Here is an 18,385-nt window from a genome sequence, read left to right as displayed (position 1 = left end):
TAACATGTTATACCTGGACTCAAAAGTACAGAAGTCCTAAAAGACAATAAAAAGGCATTTGGCTGATATAAATAGGTTGATGTGTATCACCTATGATGACTCACATATGAGAAGTGACATTTATTAAATAAGCCATGTCATGGATATCTCTAAAAGGAAGAAACTAAGTTGATAAATAAGAGTAAAAGTAACTAACTAAAGCACAACCAAAATTGTGCTGGTGTCTATAATACTGTAAAACAAATGCTCAGTAACCTAGGACATGTTCAAGAACTTCACTGGACAAGGTGTGAAAGGGTTGTGATCTCTGTCAATGGAGATAAGGACTGACACCAGTGTGATCACAGTAACAAAGGATGGATGGGGCAGCATGGTACAGTGGAAAGGGTATTTTCTTTGGAGTCAGGGAACCTAGGCTAACCATCTTACTGATGAGCACCCACATAACTTTGGCCAAAACAATTAAGGGGAAGGGGTAGAGAAAACATTTATTAAATGCCTACTATGTGACAGGCACCTTTATAAGTATCTCATCTTGGGGAGCCAAAAGTAAATAAATGTAAACAAAAGAAGTCAATAACTTCTATTTTTGATTTCAATTATTCAAGTGAATATTCAATTCAGAATCAGAAAAATTGGATTCTAGTTCTGAATATATCTTGAGTGATATGACTTTGGACAAGTTCTTCCATTTCTCTGTACTTCAGTTTCCTCATTTGTAAAATGGGCTTAATACCACATTCTCTATCCATTTTAACTCTTGGTTGTAAGAATTATATATGATGAAGTCTATAGAAGCACTCTCAACTATATCCATGGCAGTAGGAATGAAAGGTGCTGCTAATATCGGAGGTAGACAACACATGGCAAATCAACCATTCATCAAACACTTATTTAAAGACATAAATAAACAAAGGGAAGAGGTCCCTGTCCTCTTGATTCTTCTCGGTTCACTCTTCATAATTATTCAGATAGTGAGTAGCTTAGCCAGAATTTGGACCCCAGTTCTTTGACCTCCAAGTAAAGTCTTTTTTTCCATTGCAGCTATTAATGTAGCTTTTTGACCTTAGGCAAATCACTCCAATTCACAGGATGTTTCTTCATTTATAAGATCATCTAGGGTTAGAATAAAGTGTTCCTAAGGTTCCTTTACACCCTATGTAAAGTTATCTTAGCCTAGGGCCCATGGACCCCTCAAAGGGTCTATAGATAGATTTCAGAGGACCTGTAAATTTTTTGTCGTATTTTAAAAATATACCTGGTTTCCTTTTCTGTTTATTTAATTTTATTAATTTAAAAATATTCTGAGGAAAAAAAACATATTCTGAGAAAGGATCCACAAACTTCACCAAACTGTTAAAGAGATCATCAACACAAAAGGTTAAGAATCCCAGTTCTATGATTTCTTTTTGATGACTCAGGGCTAAGGAATGTGCCTAGAAAGGAAGTGCTTGAAACTATTGATACAGCTTGATGCTATTTGTGTTTTTAAATAATATACTGCATACAGATCAAGATACCTGACAGGTATTGTGCTATGAAGTCAACCCAAAGTTTTTTTAATTAAAAATTTTTAATTTAAATTGTTACATTAAAATACCCAGGTAAACTCCCTATGTCCTTCCCTCTTCTCCCTCTCTTAGAGCAGGCATCATTTGACAAAAAGATAAATGTATATATAAAACTGTATCTTACTTATTTCTCTATATACACGTCATTCTTCAAAAAATCTTTCTGTTACTGTATATAATGTTTTCTTGATTCTGCTCATTTTTCTCTTCATAATTTCATGTGTCTTTCCATTTTTTTATTAACCTATTCACTGTTTCTTATTGCACAGCAATATTCCATCACATTCATATTCTACATCCTGTTTAACTATTCCTCAATTGATGGGCATCTCTTCAATTTCCAGTGCTTTGTCACCACAAAGAAGGCTGCTATAAATATTTTAGAACATATAAGTTCATTTCCTTTTTCTCTGATCACCTTAGGAAATAAACCTAATAGGGGTATTTCTGGGTTGGCTTGGGTTTTTTAACCCCTTACATTCTGTCTTAGAATCAATATTGCTTAAGTGATTCCAAAGCAGAAGAATGATAATATGGTCTAGGCAATGGGAGTTAGTGACTTGCCTAGGGTGGCACAGCTAGGAAGTGTCTAAGAATAGATTTGAATCCAGGACCTTCCCTCTCTAAGCCTGGCTTAAATCCACTGAGCCACCAAGATGCACACACACACCTCACTCAACCTCATTTTTGATGCAGAAATGAAGGAAAGGGACTATTTGTGAGTAGTCCCTTATATGTGAATCACCTCTTTTCTCCCAATCTTATATCTGTGTAAAAGAAAGCTTATGATTTTCTGTGTGGTAGCTTTCTGAGCAAAGCCAGATAAAAGTCTCCTTGAACAATGCTTGCTGGCTTTTCATAACTTCAGAATTCACTGAGTAGAGCATGTAGGTACACTCTTGCCTCAAGCTCCAAATGCTTGTTAGTTAGAGATGAAGTCTAAGAATTGAGGGCTGGTAAAAGGTTATTCTCTCCCTCACCTGAGACGTACCTCAAACCATTCCCAATAGAATATAGGTTCTTTGATGGCAGGATCTGTATTTTTCCATCCTTATTCTTCCATAGCCTAATTCATATTCATTCTCATTTTCTCATTCTTATTCTCTCTCTCTCTCTCTCTCTCTCTCTCTCTCTCTCTCTCTCTCTCTCTCTCTCTCTCCCCCTCAAAATGGACTTTACCTTGCATTCTTCATCGAGCAGGTCCAAGATGCCCAGTTTAGCTTCTATTAGATCAATACAGGGCTGGTTATCATAAAAATCAATGAGAGTCCATGGGATTTGCTCCTTCATATATTCTTCTTGCTCCAGTTTAAAGACATGCTGGGGTCAAAAAATGAGATAGAATTACATTTTGGTGAAGTGCTAATGTACTTTAATCTAAATCTCAGACCATGGGAGTTATGTGTTCCATGATAAATTAATCTCTTTTTAGGCTATATTAGATGATATAATAAATGCCCTGGAGATCCTAGAAATATTTAACCATTCATAGATTTAGCTCTTGATCACCACTGAGGTATGGCTTTTTCAGGTGTTTCTCTATTCCCACCTGAAACCCTCAGGTCATCCAAATTACTAATCTCTGCTCAAGCCACAGAAATGTGGATTTCAGCAATCTGGGCTGCATCAGTTTGGACTGCCCAAGAACCACAGATGATGAGAAGTTAAAGACAATGCATCTCTTTTCCCTTCAAGAAGAATGAGATATTCTTCAAGATGCAAAAGGCATACAATATAAAAAAGAGTAAGACTAGAACAACCCAAGGAGTCTGAAGAGAAGGCTTACCGAGTTGAATTGCTGCTGGAGTTTTTCATTTGCATAGTTGATACAAAACTGTTCAAAGCTATTCACCTCAAATGTTTCAAATCTGCAAAGTGGAACCAAAAGAGAGAGGGAGCAGGGTGAGGAAGATATTGTCTTTTACTCCAAAAATCTAGTGACCCAGGAGGATTAAACAAGGGTGTATCCTTAAATTCAGCTCTAAATTCCAATTTGCTACTAACAAATTTTTTTTAATTTTAAACCCTTAACTTCTGTGTATTGACTTATAGGTGGAAGATTGGTAAGGGTAGGCAATGGGGGTCAAGTGACTTGCCCAGGGTCACACAGCTGGGAAGTGTCTGAGGCCGGATTTGAACCTAGGACCTCCTGTCTCTAGGCCTGGCTCTCAATCCACTGAGCTACCCAGCTGCCCCTCTACTAACATATTTTGAGAATCAAAATTATTATCCGCATGAAAGGGAAAAGAAGCCCAGATTTACAAAATGGTGGCTATTCTGAAATTATTTATTTTTGACTCAGAAATATTATCACACACACATTCCAGTTCTGTAAACTGTAGAGTACCATATAAATAAAAGTTATTATTGCGGATACACTCACCTCATTCTGACTCCAAGCCTGGCTCATTTGTCCTTTGGCAATACTTAGCCAAGAAAGATCCTGGCCAGAAGGGAGAGAGGAAGGAAGGAGCTCTAAGTCACCCACAAAATCTTCAACTAGTTACTGCATTCAAGGATAACATGGAGCTGTCCATGGTTCTGAGGGCACAATCCCAGAATCTCAGTTGGAAAGAAGCCCGGGGGACTAATCTATATCTGAAAAAGAACTCCCCCTCTACAATATCCCTGGCAAGTGGCCATTCAGCTATTGCTTAAAGATGTCCAGGGAATGAAAGTCCATCGGGTCCCAAGACAGTCCATTCCACCTTGGGACAACTCTATAGATAGGATTTTTCTCTTTCTGTTACTGCTGTCTGAAGCCAGAAAGAACAAGTGTTCCAGTTACTTGAAGAAAGCTGGGAGAGCATTCCCCTCCTCATCCTACCACATCATCTTTACCCATCTCCAGTCCATAGTCTTAAGTCCATTCACAATCCTGGCCTTCTTCCTTTGAACATGCTCAAATTCATCAGTATACTTTCTAAAATATAATATCCAGAATAGATACCCTGTTCCAGATCTGGTTTGACCAAGGCATAACACAATGGGTCAATAAACTCTCTTGTTCTGGACACCATTTAACATTCATAGGATCTTAGATCTGGTGCTAGAAAATATTTCTCAGGTCATTTAATTTACCTCCCTAATGAGGACAAAGAAGAATGAGGGAAGTGAGGATAATGAAAGCTAAATGAATTCCCAAAGGTCACACAGGTAGCAAAAACCCAAAGCAAAATGAGAATCCAGCTTCTTGGACTCCAAAGTCAAAGGTTTTTGTCCTATTATCTAATATTTATTAAGCAGCTAGTCATTTAAGGTAGTAATTAAGCATTTTTCAAGCACTGACTAGATGCTATAGAATATATTAAATACTAAGACTACAAAAAAAGAGAAAAAACTAATCCCTATGGTCAAGGAGCCCACATTCTGGTGGGGGAAACAACATAAATAATTGTGTACATATAAGATAAAAACAGAGCAGAAGGAAGGCAATCTCAGAAGGGAAACACTAACAATGGGAGGCACTGGAAAGAGATTTCTGAGAAGGCAGGATTCAAGTTTGGTCCTGAAAAAAAAAGCCAGAGAATGTAATATAAAACATTGACTGAAGTAGGAATGAAACATTGGCTGGAGTAGGAGAATGCTTTAGGCCTGACTTGGGAACATTGAGAATTGTAATCTTCATATCATTAAAAGAGTTAGGGCTATGAGGGAGGGGGAGGAAGAGTGATATTCTTCTGGTTATGTGAGTTTTGCAATTCTGATTATGTAGAATGATGGTCAATTTGCCTTTAAGAAGATAAAAGAATATTTCAAGGCCTTTGGAAACAACTAATAGTTCAGTTCAGCTGGAAGGTAGGGTGCATGGAACAGGGAAAGAGGGAAGAGGACAAATATTTATTAATTGCTTACTATGCTAAGCTCATTACAAATACTATCACTGCACTGATTAATGGTTAATTTTTTCCAAAGCTGATTATCTTTACAATATTTTACATATAAGTTGTTCTCTGGTTCTGCTGACTTTAGTCTGTATCAATTCACACAAATCTTCCCAGGTTACTTTGAAACTGTTCTTTTCATAATTTCTTGAGATACAATAGTACTATATCACATTTGATCACCCTAATTCATTCAATCATTCCCCAATTGAGAAGCATCTCCTTAGTTTCCAATTCTTTGCCACCATAAAGAGAGTTGCCATAAATATTTTTCAGAACTATGTGTTTTTCCTCTATTTTTATTTCTTTGGGGGACAGGCCTCACAGAAGTTATAGCTGGGTCAAAGAAAATACAGTTTAATGGCTTTTTAACAGAGTTCTGAATTGCTTTCTATGATGGCTAGACCAAAATTCACAATGCCACCAATATTACATTAACAGGCATGCTTTTCAGCAGCCCCTCTAATGCTTATTTTCTTAAAAAATCTTTGCCAATATGATAAGTATAATGATAACCTATGTGTTGCTTTAATTTGAACTTTCTTCCTTGGTGATTTGGAATATATTTTCATATCACTTTTCATACATTAAATGTCCTCCTTTCATAAATACCTTTTCACGTTCTTTGACTATTTAGCAATTAGGGAATGGCTCATTCTTATAACTTTGAATTAATTCCTTATATATTGTAGAAATGAAATCTTTATCAGACTGCAAAGATTTTTCTTCTCAGCTAACTGCTCCTCTTCTAATTTTAGCCACTCTGGTTCTGTTTGTAGAAAAGTTTTCAATTTCATGTAACCAAAAATGTCTATTTAATCTTCTATGACCCTATCTCATTTTGTTATAAACTCTTCTCCTTTCTATAGATCTGAAAGACATTTCTTCATTATTTCTAGAAGTCTCCTGTATGATTATACTCAGTTTTGTTGGGTCAATTATTCTTAGCTATAAACATTGTTTGGCTTTTGGAATCTTGTATTCCAAACTTTCTACTTCTTTATATTGGTATCTACTAAATCTTGTGTGATCCTGAATATGATTCCTCAGTATATGAACTTTTTCTTTCTGACTGCATACAACAATTTTTTCTTTGACTTGGAAGCTCTGGATTTTTGCTATGGCAACCTATGGATCCTGAGTTTTCTCTTTGGATTCCCTCTCAGAAAGTGACTGGAAAATTCCTTCTATTTTCATTCTGATTCTAAAAAATTCTGGGTAATTTCCTTTCATGATTTATCAAAATATGGCACCTAGGATCATTTTGGGGGTCATGGCTCTGTTTCTTTATCTGTAAAAATGGAAACAATAACAGTACCTACTTCTCGGGATTGTTGTGAGGATCAAATGAGATAATATTTGTGAAGAACTTTACAAATCTTAAAATGCTATGTAAATCCTAGGTATTATTACTTCTTTGAGGTAGTCCAAAGATTCAGAAGTTATCATTCTCTGATATGTTTTCCTGATCAGTTGTATTTGAAAGGAAATATTTTGCATTTTCTTCTAATTTTTTCAGGTTTTTTGACTTTGTTTTATATTTCTCATAGTATTGTATCATGGAATCAACATTGTCTCAGAGTCAATTTATCTTTGGTTCACTCTAATTTTCAAGAAGTCTGTTATTTGAGTAAGGTTTTATAGTTCTAGAATTAAGTTTTTAATTCTCAGATCTTTCATCCAACATTTTCTATTCTTTCCCAATTATTTCCTCTAGCATTCTTATTTCACTGAAAACACAGTTTTTAACTTTATAAAACCTTTTACTTAATTTCCTCTAGAAACTCTAGTTGACCTTGTGGCCAAGTTGGTTTTTTTTGTGTATTTTGGGGGGGGGCAGAGGGCATGTTTTAAAGCTTTGTTTAGACATATTCTAGAATTATTTCGTTCTTCTGGCTAGGTGTCTTGGGAGCCCTTGGCACAAAAATAGCTCTTTATATTATATTATTTACTCATTCTTTCAGCCTTGTTTCCTGCTTTGGGGCTTTGTTTTAGGGCCAGGCTCTACACCTTTCTGGAGGGAATACCAGAGATATCACTTGGTACTCATTTGTATTCCCTGGGTCCTGCTGTTGTTTTATCCAGGTATTAAGTGCTGTATTCTTCAAGGATCTAAGAGATGACTCAAGCAAAGCACTTGTAATATCTGATCTCAGGGAAAGTCTGCTTACTGCCCTCTTGGTCTGAACTTTACAATTTCCTGACTAGATTCTGGGTCTGAATGACAGAACTAAAGGTTCACCCCTGCATGGAGCTCCAAGGTGACCCTATTTCATCAGCTAGCTACAAGTGTCTGAAAGTTCAGATTGCAAGAACTATAGGCTTCTCCTTTGTCTGAATTCCTTATCCAGGTCCACTGGGTTTTTAGCCTCAGACGAGTGTAAGGGGTTGAATCTAAGAATTCCGTCCAAAGTCAGTGCCACACAGTTGCTGCTTATTCCTTTTCCTGTTCCTTCTTTGTGGAGGACACAGCCTCAGGCCACCTCTGAGCTGGATCTACTGAATGGGCTACCACTTCTTGCCCTGGGACATAGTCATGTCTGCTCAGAACTTAGTCACAGTTTCCAACCTACAACCACATGCAACGTAGATCTAGAGCAGAGCTATACAGCCGCATACTGGCTGTTGCTGCTGTTCCCTGCACAGTCAGGCCCCAGTTGGTTTGGCATACTTCTTAGATCTTTATTGGAATAGTTTGGAGAAAGCTGAGCTGAATTTCCAAATCTATCATATTGGCCAGTCCATTTTAGGAAGTTTTTCGACATTTTAAGGAAAGGCAGAACATTTTGTAGACCAAGCTGTGTTTATGTAGGAGAAATATGATAAAACCTGATCAAAGGAGCTAAAGTTGAGCTAGGGGCATGGTAGGAGGTAGGGCTGCCAAGGGCTCTTCTCTGGACTCAAAAGGTGATGGTATATAGTAGGTACTGTTAATTACTTCACTCCAGGGCCCCTCTCTTAGGAAATGCATTTCAAGAGAGGTTAAGTTCTCATGCCCAAAATGTAACTTGCACTTGGAGATGGAACAGCAAACATCCATGCCCATGGCCAAATTTTAATTAATAAAACCTGAAAAGATTAAAGGAGCACTGTGGCAATTTGGTCAGATAATGGGAATTGGTGTGCAGAAAGGATTTGTGCTGGTTTGGCAGATAAAGGATTTAAATATCTCCCACTTGTCATTTTTAAAGGTTTACATTAGTAGCCTCCATGAAGAACATTCTCATTAAGTCAAGATGCCCTGAAATTAGCTCATAATTTCCCTATTTCTAAGATAATATCTGGTAACAATTCCCCTGCCATCTAATATAATTATGATAATATAGGAGGGCCACAGAGAAATGAGAGGTTTTCATAGCTTTGAAAATTTATAAGAGAACTGACCTCAAGGAGATCCAGCACTTGGCAGATAGGACAGTTTTTCCCCTTTATGATGAAGTTATTGTGTTTGCCATAATTCCTCTCATCTATGCAGTTGCTTTTTGTTTTTTTAAATAAACACAATAGATTGATTTATAGTTCACATTAAAATGTCACAAAGAAATTTATAAGCCAGAAGGAATTGGATTTCTCCAGTAAAATCAATGTCAGACAAGACTAGTCCAGCATACTGGAAGAGGGAAACAGAGGAGAAAGAAGGTGAAAGTTGGAAATGGAAACTCTATATCCATATGCGTGGGTTCTAATTCATACCACAGATGTACACAGGTCACCTTTCACAATGTCTCAGTTTTCTCCCATCTCTAAAAGACAGATACACCTATAAGGATAGTGTTGGGAAGGCTAAAGCCCAGAAAGGACTGAAGATGTACGAAAATGCTGAGGGTTATCAAGAAAGAGAGTGTAACCTAATGGATACAGAGCAGACATCAAGAGTCAGGAAGACTTTCAGTTCAAGTTCTTCCTCTAAAACAATCCTGGGCATAGCTCTCAGCCTCTCAATGTCCCCAGGCATCACTTTGAGAATGCAAATGGCCAAGTTGGTGGGTACTGATCTTCATTTAGAGAGGGAGTTAATTCATTTGGAATCTCCTATACCAAATGAAATCACAGGTCTAGTTTAAAAAATAAAAAGGGATTTTTAAAGTTATGCTGGAAGAAAGAATGAAAATGGAAAATAATCACTGCTTAGAGTGGATGGGACAATAGCCATAAATAACCGAGGTGGTGGGGTGGGGGGAACCCACCAATGTTTAGCTCCCTCAGTAATTTGCTTCTGTCTCCTCTTATGACTAGAAAGGAGTTAATTGGGTATTGAGACCCAAGATAAATGAGGTGGTCTGAAAGAGAGTTCCTAATTACCAATGAACTCGAGTCAATAAACCCAAATGAATTATATCTCAGGATTTGTGTGTGTGTGTGTGTGTGTGTGTGTGTGTGTGTGTGTGTGTGTGTGTGATTTCTCTTAGTGATCTTGAAGGTGCTGTGAGGAAAAAAAGAGGTTTTATAGGGATGGAGATGAACTAATGGTGTCTTGGTTCTCAATAAGGAGAATTCTGAGAACTATGATCTGGTGGGCTTAGCACCTATTTCTGGAAAAACACTAGACCAGATTTTTAAAAATGAGTTTTGTTAGCACTTGTCAGAAGGAAGTTAGCAGCAAAGAAAAAGGGTGACAATTTGTGTTTGTGAAGGAAAGCAGCATAGGACAGTGGGAAAGTGTCCTAGATTTGGAGATAGAGGACTTGGGTTCCAATTCCACTTTTGATACTACCTGTGTGACTATGGGCAAGTAACTTAACTTTCCAGAGTCTTGGGTTTCTCAATTATAGAAGGGATGGTATAATGGATAGAGCACAAAGCTTCCTTCAGGACATCCTTGGTTAAAATCCTACTGTAGATGCTTAATAGCTATGTGACCCTGAGCAAGTCATTCTTTACATCTCAGTTTTCCTATCTATAAAATAGTCCCTTCAAGCTATAGATCTATTATCTTCTGATCCTAAGAAGAAAGAAGGAAGAAAGGAAACAAGTGTAAGTGCCTACTGTGTGCCAGGAATTGGCACATAGAGAAAGTTTTATTAAATAGCCTTTGACATCCCTTCTAGCTTTTGGTTTTATAACCCTATAACATTTGGAGTGTGACTAGGCAGATGAAAAAAAGATAAAATATAAGTACAAATTGAAGGAACCTGGGATATTTAGTTTAGAGAAGAGTTCATTGGGCATGGTAAGAGGTGACAAGATAATGTTTCCATATAGTGGAATTCTTTTCATGTAGAAAATATAAGACTTACTCTGGTTGATGCCAAATGTAAGGGCCAGAACCAGTGGGGAAAAGACAAAGAGAGGCAAATTTCAGTTCAATCTAATGAAGAACTTCTGGCAATTCCAGTAGTATAAAAATGAAATCAGCTGCCTCTCAAAATTTCCCCAACTATGGAGAGCTTCAAGTTGAACTTTCACAATAGTTTGTCATGAATATGAATGCATAATCACTCATGAACTCAGGGGCAGCATAAACTAGACAACCTCTGATTTGCCTTCCAACTGGGAGATCTCAGCATCTTGTGCTTTCCTGAATTAGAAATAAAAACTTGACCAGAATACTTATGAGGGATGACTCCATAGTTCAGGATCATCTCATACTACCACCAAGCCTGTCTCCAGGGGATGAAAATGCAAATCAAACCTTGTCATGAAGAATTCTCAAACTGGCCAGTCAACAGCTGAAACACTAGTCCCTGTGTTTTTATTTATCTAGTCACAGGATCATGGATTGGAGACAGAAGGGACCTTAAAAGTTATCTAGTCCAATTTCCTAATTTTACAGATGACAAAACAGGAGTTTCAGAAAAGTGCCTTAAGCCTGCCCAAGATCACACAGGTAATAAAAGGTAGGATCAGAATTCCAACCCAGGTCGTCTGGTTGCAAGTCTTTCCTACTGAACCATCTTCCTTGAGAAATAATAAAATAAAAAACAAACAAACAAAAAGCTATCTTCAGGAACTCCCTCAGAGTTGAAATTTTAGCGAGAGTTCATAGAAATAGTAGGTCTATAGAGATTTAATTAAAATGCACCCCTAAGGGAATTATGCAGGACTGGGCAGGAAACTGAAGGTTAAAATTTTGCTTTATAATGTGCAAAATATAGTATAGGACACAGAGAACTAAATGTCAGCAAATTTCATTTCCTTCCTCCTGCAACCAACTAAAGCTTCCACTCAAGAAGGTTGCCAGACCCAGGGAAGTTCTCCTCCAGGATGCCCTCCCTGGTGTGTTCCTCACCACAGCCAGTTAGTGAGGCTGTGGCCCCCTGCTGCCTCAGCATTTTCAGCTCTGAAGTCAAAGACAAATAAATGTGTATTCATCTCAAACTGAAGTCATATATTTCCTGCAGGCTCCAGGAGGGGGAAAGAAATAAAGGCTCTGAGATCACAATTAATCAAACTAGTGGAGGTGAATGTTTGCTAATGTAATATGAAAAGGAAAACCTTGTCTGGAAACTGCCAGATTCTCTCCTATTACTTTTTTAACTCCCTTTTCCCATCCAGGGAAAAACACCCCATGGGCAACTTCAGAGAATTTTAGTTAAGGAAAGGGCTTTAGTTGGTACTGGCTTAATTACTGTGAGTTTTGCCTGCTCTGCAATTTTTCTGAAGGCTAAGGGAGTGTGGGAGAGAAGGAACTGGGCAGGAGGCCACTCTTGAGTGAGGGCATTAAATGTTGAGATCCTGTGGGGGGAGCAGATGGATACAAGGGAGAAACTAAAGGAACTCAGATAGAGCCAGGATGACAGAATCCCCAAGCCAGGCATTATTAATCTTTTGTGTGTCTTTTTTTAAGTGTGATGATGTCCATGGACCCATTCTTAGAATAGGAAATAAAATACATTGGGTGGCAAAGGAAGTAAATTCTATAAAATAATAGTTGTAAAATATGAAACAAAGAACCACTGTCCCTCTATGTTGCATGATGGCAGTGAATGGAAAGTTTAATTTTTGTTCACTTTGTGACACATGGGAAAAGTCTAGCAGAGTACCAGTGATGTGGTAAGATGAGGTGTGTGTGTGTGTGTGTGAGAGAGAGAGACAGTGACAGAGACAGAGAGAGAGACAGAGAGAGAGACAGACAGAGAGAGAGACAGAGAGAGAGAGAGAGAGAGAAAGACAGACAGAGAGAGAGAGAGAGAGAATATGTTTCCTCCCCTATTTTTTCTAATCTGGCTCATTCATTTTAAAACAACCGAACCTAACACCCTCCACTATAATTCATTTATACTAAACTCCTATCTAATGAGAATTTGACACACACATACACACCCCAACCAAATATGTTCCCCAAAGTTTTGTTCAATGATAACTAAGAGTCATTATAATGTCTCTTTAAGATCTTTAAGTACCTTCTGAATCATTACAGAAAGAAATTTTATTTTGCATTATTATACTGTTTTGCACTCCACAGTCTATTTCTTTTTAAAATTCAAAATCCATATGGGTTACATATGCAGGACTGTGCTGAAATCAGCACATACCTCTGCTAATGAGAACTGATTGTTTAATTTTCATTGTGAGCTTTTATACTTCAGAAATAGCCAAATGTTACAAATCAAACTTTTTTTTTTTGTAGATTGTCTCACCTAAAGAGAGTGAAAAAGAAAATTTAAAAATGCAGATCAAACTTAAAAGTGTATTACATATACTAACTTTTTTTTGGAGATCTGGTTGTTAAACATGTACCAGTATTCCACTGGATATAAGTGCAAACCAATCTATTTTAGAGAACTATTTCTTGAAAGACACACAGATGCACACATACTCCCAATAGTGCAACAGATCTGATTGAGTCATAGGAGGGAATTGTCATAGTTATGAGACTATGAACACATTTTTGTCTGCGTATGTGACTCTTATACATGCCCCTTCTTATATTTGCTATACTAGGGCACCTTCTTTGGGTTCTCTGAACACTATGAGGATACCAATGAAGTGTGTTAATTATCCAATTAGCCTTCATACTTGCTATATGACCAGCCCATCTCCTCTTTCACTTATGGTTTTCTTTGATGACATCCTTTACATGCCTTCTGAATAATTCCTTTTCTTTTTTCTTTTTGGTAATGTACAAATATGTGTACATAAGTGTCTCTTTAGGCTCCATTTTACTTGTTTAGTGTAGTTGGGGAATAAGCACAAATAAATTTTCCAGATAATTAAAGTTTATACTCTCAACAATCCAAACTGTTTTCTTTAATTTTTTGAAGTGGAAATATTTCTAAATTATATATCAAGAGTTCTCAACCGTGGGTTATCATCTTGAACATCAAATAAGTCTGTTAACCTCTTCCCCAAAACTATAATTCCATCTCCTACCTGCACACAAATAATCTTCAAAGTAAAAGATGTGTTTCCTTCTCACCTCTACCTTTTTTTTTTTTTAACCCTTACCTTCTATCTTAGTATCATAGCTAAGACAGAAGAGCAGCAAGGGCTAAGCCAGGGGTCAGCAACGTATGGCTCTTTCTGCAGGAGCCATAAAGTCAACCGGGGCACAGTAACTAACAGTTTATGCATGACATCGTGCGTGACGTGATATGTCACGTGATCCTTTTGGTACCGCGACTATCATCTAAGATAGAAGGCTCCCTCATTGATATTGCCGCGCAAGAGGAATCCTGGTCTTTAGTTCAGCTTGGTAAGTGTGCTGTGTGTTCCTCCTTCTGCCCTCCTTTTACTCTTTCCACACCTGTTACTGACATCTTGGGGTTCTGTATAGTGATTGATCACTTTTGTCTACAATCTCTACCCCTCTGCCTCTGATTTACATAGCTTTATCTCAGTGTCTTTATACATTTACAATCCGTCCCTGGAACTGTCTCACTTGTTTTCACCTATTCTGCTGATATATTGATTTTTCAGTGAGGACACTGCTTTGTTTGTTACCTCTATTCATGGGGTCTGCACTCCCTATTTGTGGGATTGTTATTGTTTTTAACTTTTCTGCCTGCTCTTAAAGGGGAACTATAGTCAGATTACATCTTTACATTGCTTCATTAGTGAGAAGCATTTCTCCCCAGTAGTTGTTTCATTTGATACAGAATGACTGAGTAGGCAGCACTGATAAACACCTGTACCAGGAAATGTGTGTGATGTGTCCTGGCTAGTTTTCCATGAAAAGGTACCCTCCTCCCCCACTACTTACTAATGCCTGCACACAAGTCATGTTATTTTCTGTAATCTCCTGATCTCCTACTTAATTTATGTGGCCAAATGGCTTAACCAGCAGGCCGGCAGCTTTTTCTTCTCCTGTTGCCTGACTTGAGAGAGGGAGAGGAAAAAGTATTCTTCCCTGAATTTTTCTCTCTTTATTTCAGTAATTTTCTTAATGTAAAGGAGTTTTATATGTATGTGTACAGTTATATCAGTACTATAGTGCCCCATTAAGTCTTGTTTTTTGATTAATAATCAGCAAAACCATGCAGCACCAGAAATCACATTAATGTACTTTATTCATCATTGGTTAGCACATAATAATGTTATTAAAAATAGTTCAGAGACTTATTGTACTTTAAAAGTGTTGTTCTTATATAAAATGCACATATATACTTGTATTCAGTGTTAAACATATTGTACATCTCTCACAAAATTACATTTTAAAAAATGTGGTGTTTATGGCTCTCATGGCCAAAAAGGTTGCAGACCCTTGGGTAAAGCAATCCAGGTTAAGTGACTCACCCAGGGTTACACAGCTAGGAAGTAACTGGAGCTAGATATGAACCCAATTCCTCCCAACTCCAGGTCTGGTGCCCTATCCACTTTGCTACCTAGCTGCCCTCCTCACCTTTCCGTTGTAGAATTCCTCACTTCCCCTTATCACACAGGTCAGGCGCCACTTCCACACAGGTCCTTCCTGATACCTCTCATTATTAACCCTCTCTTCCTCATGAAATAACTATGTATTCTTCTGAATATACTTTGTTTCTCCTTAAATCTACTGATAGATCACACCCCTTTTCCACAATAGAATGTAAAGTCCTTGAGGGCAGAGACTTTTCTGTTTTCGTGCTTCTGTTCTGAGTACATCACACCACATCTTCCCCATATAAGACTGCATGTTTGCTGAATGGAACTGAATCGATCATCTCACTGAGGCGTAGGGTCCAGAACATGGTAATACCCTCAAGAGTTACTGAAGCACACAGGACGGTTCCCCTCAACAATCCTCAGGAATCTGCGCTTTAAAAAACCCAACAACTTCTTTCCATGGCTTTTTGTAGTCCTCTCTCTTCTTCCTTATTACCCGCTGTCACTTCTTGCTGCTGTCAGTGTTATTGACTTTGGCAGCTGGCCCCATGTCCCCTCATCTAATCTGCTGCAGGCCAGGAAACTAAATAACTAAATTCATTAGCATGGTATCTAAAATAGACTACAAACTGAGGTTCAGGTTAGGTGCTACTTCCTCCATCAAGCCTTCCTCTTTTTCAAATTATCTCTCATTTACTTATCTGTACATGTCTTCGTGCCCCACCACCAAGCCCTATGCTCAAAAGGAAGCCCCTTGAAGGTAAGGACCATTTTGTTTTTGTCTTTTATGTTTCAAACACCTAGCACGGTCCATACCTTGAACACAGCAGGTGCTTAATAAGTTCTTGCCAAGCTGAAACTGTGAGACTCTTTTATGAGTGTCATTCATGAGCTTAGACCCCTAAATTTCTTTCCCCTTATATGTAGAAACAATTTTTGCCAATAGTTTTCTGACATTTTGTGATTCACATTCTCTCCCTTCCTCCCTTTCCTCCTTCCCTCTCAAAGTGGTGCATAGTCTGATATAGGTTATTCCAGTGCTTTTATGCAATACATATTTCCATACTGCTCATGCCACATCAGAAGACAAATATCCCACACACAATAAAAACCATAAGGATTTTCATAAATTTTACATAAAGTATTTTGTCTGCTCAACAGCCTTTTTTTTCATTTCTGATTTTCATTTGGGATTATGAGATGAAATGACCTCTAAATAGTTGAAAGTCTCCGAGAACATTGAGATAAGTGAGGTAATGCCATATAAATACTTGTTTATTCTTATGTTTTACTAGGTAGACTGTGGAATGGTTAGAATAAAAGGGATGGTTTTTGTCTCTTTAGGTATGAGGCAGCCAGTGTGAACAGACATCAGGGGAATCATATTGAGTGGGGAAGATGTGAATATTTTCCTATCAAGGGAACAGATAAGATGACATTTAACATTGAAGTTTTGAACGTGGTCGACCAAGACAGACATTTGCCTGAAGAAATGAGGTATTTCTTGTCAGAAAGCGCTGATTAGAATATGTGCTTCAGGGCTTGCAAACATAGCCAACACTTTGTTTAATATGCAGCCCCAAATAAGGCTGGAGACTATAATAAATGAACAGTGATAGCAGTGAATGAAACAAAAGAGACTGTCATTGAAATAACACAGGAAGGGGGCAGCTGGGTGGCTCAGGGGATGGAGAGTCAGACCTGGAGATGGGAGGTCCTTAGCTCAGATATAGCTCTAGACACTTCCTAAGCTGTGTGGCCTTGGGCCAGTCACTTAACCCCCTTGCCTAGCCTTTACCACTTTTATGCCATGGACACAATACACACTATTAATTCTGAGATGGAAGGCAAGGGTCTTAAAAAAAAGAACAGAAAAACAAAGGCTCATCAAATAAAAATATGAAGGCAGTTCACTTTAGTAATGAAGATATTTAAATAGTACCTGAGGGTTTGATTTTATTTAAACTTTGCTTTGTCTTAGAAAAATCTGGTTTTAAAGAAAAATTGGTGTTTACTAAATTAGTGTTTAATAAGTGCTGTTGTTTTGATGAAAAGCACAATTTTATTAAATCATACGTATCTGATGTCTTCTCAGTTATTTATAATTAATTTAAGCTTAACTGTAAGGCTTACAACTAGCCTATGCAGACACCAGTAGAAATCTGCTAGAAGTTACCAGATTTGGACTGCTTGTCCTGGAAGAATTTGTCTCACATATCTTTTCATATACTTTAACACTGAAGGATGGAAACACAAGATGTCCATAATGCTCATGTTTCCTACAGACACATAATTCACACTGGCCCTTCTTCATCTTCTCTTTAGTGTAGGGGTGACCACTTTCACTCTTTGCTTTCCTCATCATCAATTTAGAAAAGGAGAAAGAGAAAACTCAGAATATCAAGGCACCCTATTAATATCTTCCAGGCCCACCAAAAGCATCAGTGACAAAGCAGCTTCAGTGCATTTAAGACCTGACAACAAGGGGCCAAAAGTCTATCAAGAAGGAAGAGAGAAAGGGCTGAAGTTATAACCAAGTCACTTTGCTGAAGAATAGGCACATAATCTCATCATGATTGAAAAGGGCAAAAGGTGAGGAACATTCTGGAACACATCAGGCAGCTATTTTCTTCTACATGAACACAATGGAATGGGGCAATGCCCACAGCAAAAGTTAGTGTAGGAGGAAGACTTGACAAGCCTCCTGTGTACACAGGGAGAGGCAAGATGCCTGGCCACAGGAGTTGTGGTGGTTGCTTGGCTACAGGAGCTGCCATCCCTAATAACCCTCCAGAATAAACTGAAAGGAAGAAGACCATTTCAGACAGTGTAGCAGTAGTTCCAAAATGAGGAAGCATTATAGTAATCCAGTTAGTACAAGGGAAACGACAAAGGTGGATTTAAGGTACAGGTGGAAGAAATAGGATCACAGATTACATGTGAATGGTTGTGCTTTCCTGGGATTATGTTCTGTTAGGTTTGGAAGCTAGAAGTTTTGTCCTAGGCATTTTTGTCAGGAACAGTGACTCCAGACACTGTCCTGTTCTGTTTGATTGTGGGTTGTAGAGACTAGCCAGAATGTGACCCAGTCTTCTCAAGTCACAGGGGGAACAAGACTGGAATATACAATGGCCCAGACTGTGATAACTAATATATGCTTGAAAGAGTCTTTCCTCTTTAACATAT

General features: G+C 38.0%; 1 protein-coding gene across 1 annotated transcript in view; it reads right to left on the bottom strand.

Moving 5' to 3' along the window:
• The window catches only part of MYO5B (myosin VB), a 582,592-nt gene that overhangs the window by 211,336 nt on the left and 352,871 nt on the right, over positions 1-18,385 (bottom strand). The window contains exons 11-12 of the mRNA XM_044681604.1: positions 3,358-3,439; positions 2,751-2,891 (exon numbers count right to left, since the gene is read on the bottom strand). Coding sequence (XP_044537539.1) covers positions 2,751-2,891; positions 3,358-3,439 — 223 coding nt within the window. The remainder of the gene's footprint in view (positions 1-2,750; positions 2,892-3,357; positions 3,440-18,385) is intronic.

The sequence above is a fragment of the Gracilinanus agilis genome, chromosome 1, assembly GCF_016433145.1.
Source record: "Gracilinanus agilis isolate LMUSP501 chromosome 1, AgileGrace, whole genome shotgun sequence".
NCBI classification, from domain to species: domain Eukaryota; kingdom Metazoa; phylum Chordata; class Mammalia; order Didelphimorphia; family Didelphidae; genus Gracilinanus; species Gracilinanus agilis.
Note: the sequence above shows the minus strand (reverse complement) of the source record. Positions and strands in the feature narration are given on the sequence as shown.